This window comes from Cynara cardunculus (assembly GCF_001531365.2).
Source record: "Cynara cardunculus var. scolymus isolate 2C chromosome LG 2, CcrdV1, whole genome shotgun sequence".
Classification (NCBI taxonomy): Eukaryota; Viridiplantae; Streptophyta; class Magnoliopsida; order Asterales; family Asteraceae; genus Cynara; species Cynara cardunculus.
Window position 1 is genome coordinate 69849919 of NC_037529.1, and position 3335 is coordinate 69853253.

Below are 3335 nucleotides of genomic sequence, written 5' to 3' on the forward strand. Positions count from 1 at the left end.
ACTTGTTATGATAATTAAATCTATGTATAATTGTGTCGGACAAAAATACAGGTTTGTCCGACCTAAATGTATGGACAAAAATATGAGAAATGGAACAAGATATGTAAATTACTAAACTACTCATGTGAATTCATGGTTGTCTCATCTTTTGCCAACTGAGTTACACGCCAGAGGCCCAAACGCACCCTAAATGATAAAACGACTATTTTCGTAAAAACTCTGCACCATCTTTTACATGAATACAAGTTCAAAAAATTCAATAAAACACCACCAAAAGTTCAAACTTGATTTGATCAAGAACAAAACAAAATCTCTACTAATTTTTCCATTTAAACCCAAAAAAATGTACACATTTACATACCCCTATATATATATATACCTCCAACCTTCCAAAGGATCAAGAATTTCGAAACAAAGAAAAACGAAAAAACGAGCACACAAATCTTCATACGAGTTCCCGTCAATTGGGTCGATCCCATATGTCCGTAAACACCATAGTTGATTGCGAAGTCGTGTTGGACGATAATAGTGAAAGTTCGGCATTGTTATCAGAACCAGATGATGTACTTGTGTTGAATGTGTTCTTTTTTGGATCATTGGTGCCACAGGCAGTAGTCTTATTCGGGTTGCTTCTAATCTTGAGGTCCATGAAATCCGAGATGAGGCCCGGTTTCGTGATCTTGCCCTCATCAACCTTTATCTCACCTGACAACATCTTGACCACGGTTGACATCACGGGTCGCAGCTTTGGATTGTCTTGGGTGCATAAAAGACCGATCTTTAAGTATTTACAAGCTTCTTCGGCATCAAAATCTCCATGCATTGCGGTGTCTACAAGCTCTACCAACTCATTTTTTTCGTAAAGATCCCACGTCTGTAATTACAAGCAAATACCATCAAATTAGACTAGCTCATAAGCATCAATACAACAAAATCGGTTTTATAGGACGCCAAATATGTCTAAATGTCATAATGGACTGCTTTATAAGACTTCAGTTATAGAACCGGTTCGTCATATGTAAAAGTGTTGCAATGATATGACGCTTTTGGGCATCCTAACAAGTTTTTTAAGTACAAATTTTTGAAATAAAACATCCTATTAGTCTTTTTATATGACATTATTTGAAAATATATCTATAAAAAGACGTGTTCATAGGACACTTTATTTCAAAAGTGTCCTAAAAGACGTGTTAATGCATCTAACATCATATTATAACACATTTATATAGGACGCATAATTGTTTGATTTTAAGACATTCAGATGAGGCATATGAGGTAAGGAATGGTAAATACTTACTCTTTCGAGAATATATTGTTCTTCAATAGGCAATAGTGAGTTTGTGTTGCATCTCCCACTGACGATTTCCACGAGAAGAACACCGAAACTATAAACATCAGCTCTACGTGTCAATTGGCCTCGTATTGCATACTCCGGTGCCAAATAACCACTGGACAATGAAACCAACACAAATTTGATGAATAACCAAACAAAACCAAACCAAACGAACCTAGTATACAAAAAAACCAGTATACCCTACAACCTGGAGGTGGGGTCTGGGAGGGGTAAGATGTACATACTTGACCTCTACCTCAAGAGTAGAGTGGTTATTTTCGCGAATACAGACATTTGGTGAATCTCAATGATATATATAGGGTTGGGTTCAGATGAAAACCGCAACAAATGAAAAACTGAGGAACACCTTAGTAACTGTTCATCTGACAGTATGCACAAGTGCATACAAGTAATTTGTAAGCATTTTGTTCGGTATGCAATATGCATCACGTGCACACGTGCATAAAAACCAAGAAACAACTTCAATTACTTGTATGCACATGTGCATACCGTCCGAATAAATGGTTACCAAGGTGTTCCATAGTTTCTCTTATTGTTTTGGGGTTTTCCCCTGAACCTCCCTCCCTCCCTCTCTCTCTCTCTCTCTCTCTATATATATATATATATATATATATAGGTCGCTGAAAGAAAAGAAAAATTATAGAAACATGTGACACGGGTCTTACATTGTTCCAGCTACACGCGTACTAACGTGAGTCATATTGCTGGGGATGAGTTTTGCTAGACCGAAATCCGAAATCTTGGGTGTTAAGTCTTTATCAAGAAGAATATTGCCGGCTTTGATATCCCGATGAACTATATGTGGGCGTACTTCCTCATGAAGATAAGCAAGCCCTCGTGCAATTCCAATGCAAATCTTGGTTCTTGTTCGCCAACTGAACTGGATAGAACTATGGCCGTTACCTTGAAAGAAGAAAAGTTCAAAACTTTTTAGCAAACACCATAAGGAATACGAAAATATGTGCCTATGGTACACAGACAAGACTGGACATGACTGAACTAGACAGAGTTGAAGGTTTTAGGGTTTTAATTTGACATGGATAGTTCAGTAATTTACCAAACTTGTCTCATCTCTCTGACTTTTGTTCCACCTATTTTGGTGTGACAGAAAAAATAATTTTTATCCCACTCAGTCTTGTTCTGTCCAATCCTAGTCTAATTGTTGCATCAATCGCCAAACGACAAGTTTTTATTCTGTTATGTTATGGTCAACTTACCAAGAAGGGTCTGCGCCAGACTGTTATTCTCGATATAATCGTAGACCAAAATCCTGTGACTGCCCTCAACACAACATCCACAAAGCTTGGCTAAGTTTTCGTGCTCGATCTCATAAATCACTTTGATTTCCGTCAAGAACTCTCTTGCTCCTTGTCTTGATTCAGCCGAAAGAACCTTTATAGCTGCTTCTTTCCCATGTTTCAATCTTCCCTAACAACCCAAACAAAACCGTATTAACAAAACAAACCATTTGTTTTATGAAAATGACGACAAAACAAAACCATTTTAAAGATTTCTTGAAAATTAAAATACATACATATAGGTCAGGTTCAAGGAAAAACCGCAAAAAAATGAAAAATTGAGGAATATCCTATAAACCATTCATAAGTACGGTATGCACATGTGCATACAAGTAATTTTTCAGTATGCACACATGTGCATAGAAACCAGGAAACATCTTCACTATGCACTGTGCATACTGTACATATAAACGGTTTTTAGGGTGTTCCTCAGTTTTTCATTTTTTAGGCGTTATCCCCAAAACCTCCCTCTCTCTCTCTCTCTCTCTCTCTCTCTATATATATATATATATATATACTAGTTGTGTACCCGCGCAATGCGGCGGGAGCCATGAATTTTAACGATTTTGAAGTTCTACTTGTTTTATAAGATAAGATTTAACGATGATATAGGTTACACTTGATCTTTACATATTAATACAATTTGAATAAATAAGAGTTATGGTTCCAATTACAGACTATCG

The 3335-nt window shown here is 36.7% G+C and overlaps 1 protein-coding gene across 1 annotated transcript in view; it reads right to left on the reverse strand.

Moving 5' to 3' along the window:
- Positions 1-235: 235 nt before the first annotated feature.
- The window catches only part of LOC112507902 (cold-responsive protein kinase 1), a 7494-nt gene continuing 4394 nt past the window's right edge, over positions 236-3335 (reverse strand). Inside the window, exons 4-7 of the mRNA XM_025112652.1 lie at positions 2572-2782; positions 2020-2257; positions 1298-1448; positions 236-874 (exon numbers count right to left, since the gene is read on the reverse strand). Coding sequence (XP_024968420.1) covers positions 461-874; positions 1298-1448; positions 2020-2257; positions 2572-2782 — 1014 coding nt within the window. The 3' untranslated portion in view covers positions 236-460. The remainder of the gene's footprint in view (positions 875-1297; positions 1449-2019; positions 2258-2571; positions 2783-3335) is intronic.